Source organism: Cryptosporidium ubiquitum (assembly GCF_001865345.1).
Source record: "Cryptosporidium ubiquitum isolate 39726 chromosome Unknown contig_52, whole genome shotgun sequence".
Taxonomy (NCBI): Eukaryota; Apicomplexa; class Conoidasida; order Eucoccidiorida; family Cryptosporidiidae; genus Cryptosporidium; species Cryptosporidium ubiquitum.
In genome coordinates, this window is record NW_021639814.1 from 1 (window position 1) to 881 (window position 881).

The following is an 881-nucleotide window of genomic DNA, read 5'->3' on the forward strand; positions in this document are numbered from 1 at the left end:
GTTTATTATTATGTATTTGAGTGAGTTAATTTTAATTAGACGATTATCACTGCAGTTTATAATCAACTTACCAGTCTTAGCTGATGAATATTGTATTTGCATTTCCCTTGAATTTTTGTTTCTTACTGATTCCCTACTTTTTGACCTCTTTTTCATTTTACTCGAGTTTGAAAATATTCCAACTCTATCTTCTGAATTAACTTTTAAATCATCTAAAATCTTTAATAATTCGACTGGATGGCATAACACCGAAATGCTGGAATGATAATTAAAACAAAAAAATTCAAATTTGTACAATAAATAATATTCATTCATATAGAAGAATATTACTAATCACAATAAACTTACTCAAGGTTGAAATATAAGATAATAAAAAATATTAGTATTTTCTTCATATTTAATAATCTTTTAATTAAATATAATTCACTTCTATTGTACTTTATTCTTGTTTAATTACTATTAAAATAGGTGTTATTAAATTTTGCACCTTGATACTTATAAATCTTAAAATTTACTTGAATATTTGCCAATATGTACTCAAACCTGTAATAATTTAAAAACTTACAATCAAACAACAATTATGTTGGCATTATTCAAATTACTATTAATTTTCCTTGCTTATATTTAATTGAGAAAACCTTAATTAGTTTTTTTTTCACACCTTTTTTTTTTATAATTCCTGTGTTCACACTTGTGTGTCAAAAAGGTGCAAATTCGATTTTTTTTTTTTTTTTTCACTCAGAGTGTCCCACAAGTGATAATTAATCAAAATTATAATCTTGCCAATAGCAACATAATTACTTTAAATATACTCAATTCTCTTTGCTAACCATTATTATTCTTATGACCTATTCAATTTTTTTCTCCATAAAAAAACAGCC

At 23.8% G+C, this 881-nt stretch overlaps 1 protein-coding gene across 1 annotated transcript; it reads right to left on the reverse strand.

Moving 5' to 3' along the window:
- Nucleotides 1–71: 71 nt before the first annotated feature.
- On the reverse strand, nucleotides 72–395 carry cubi_02524 (uncharacterized protein; the record flags this gene model as incomplete). Its single annotated transcript, XM_029019535.1, has 2 exons — nucleotides 72–256; nucleotides 349–395. Coding segments are annotated over 2 exons (232 nt in total), but the record flags the coding sequence as incomplete, so codon positions are not given.
- Between the last annotated feature and the right edge of the window lie 486 nt (nucleotides 396–881).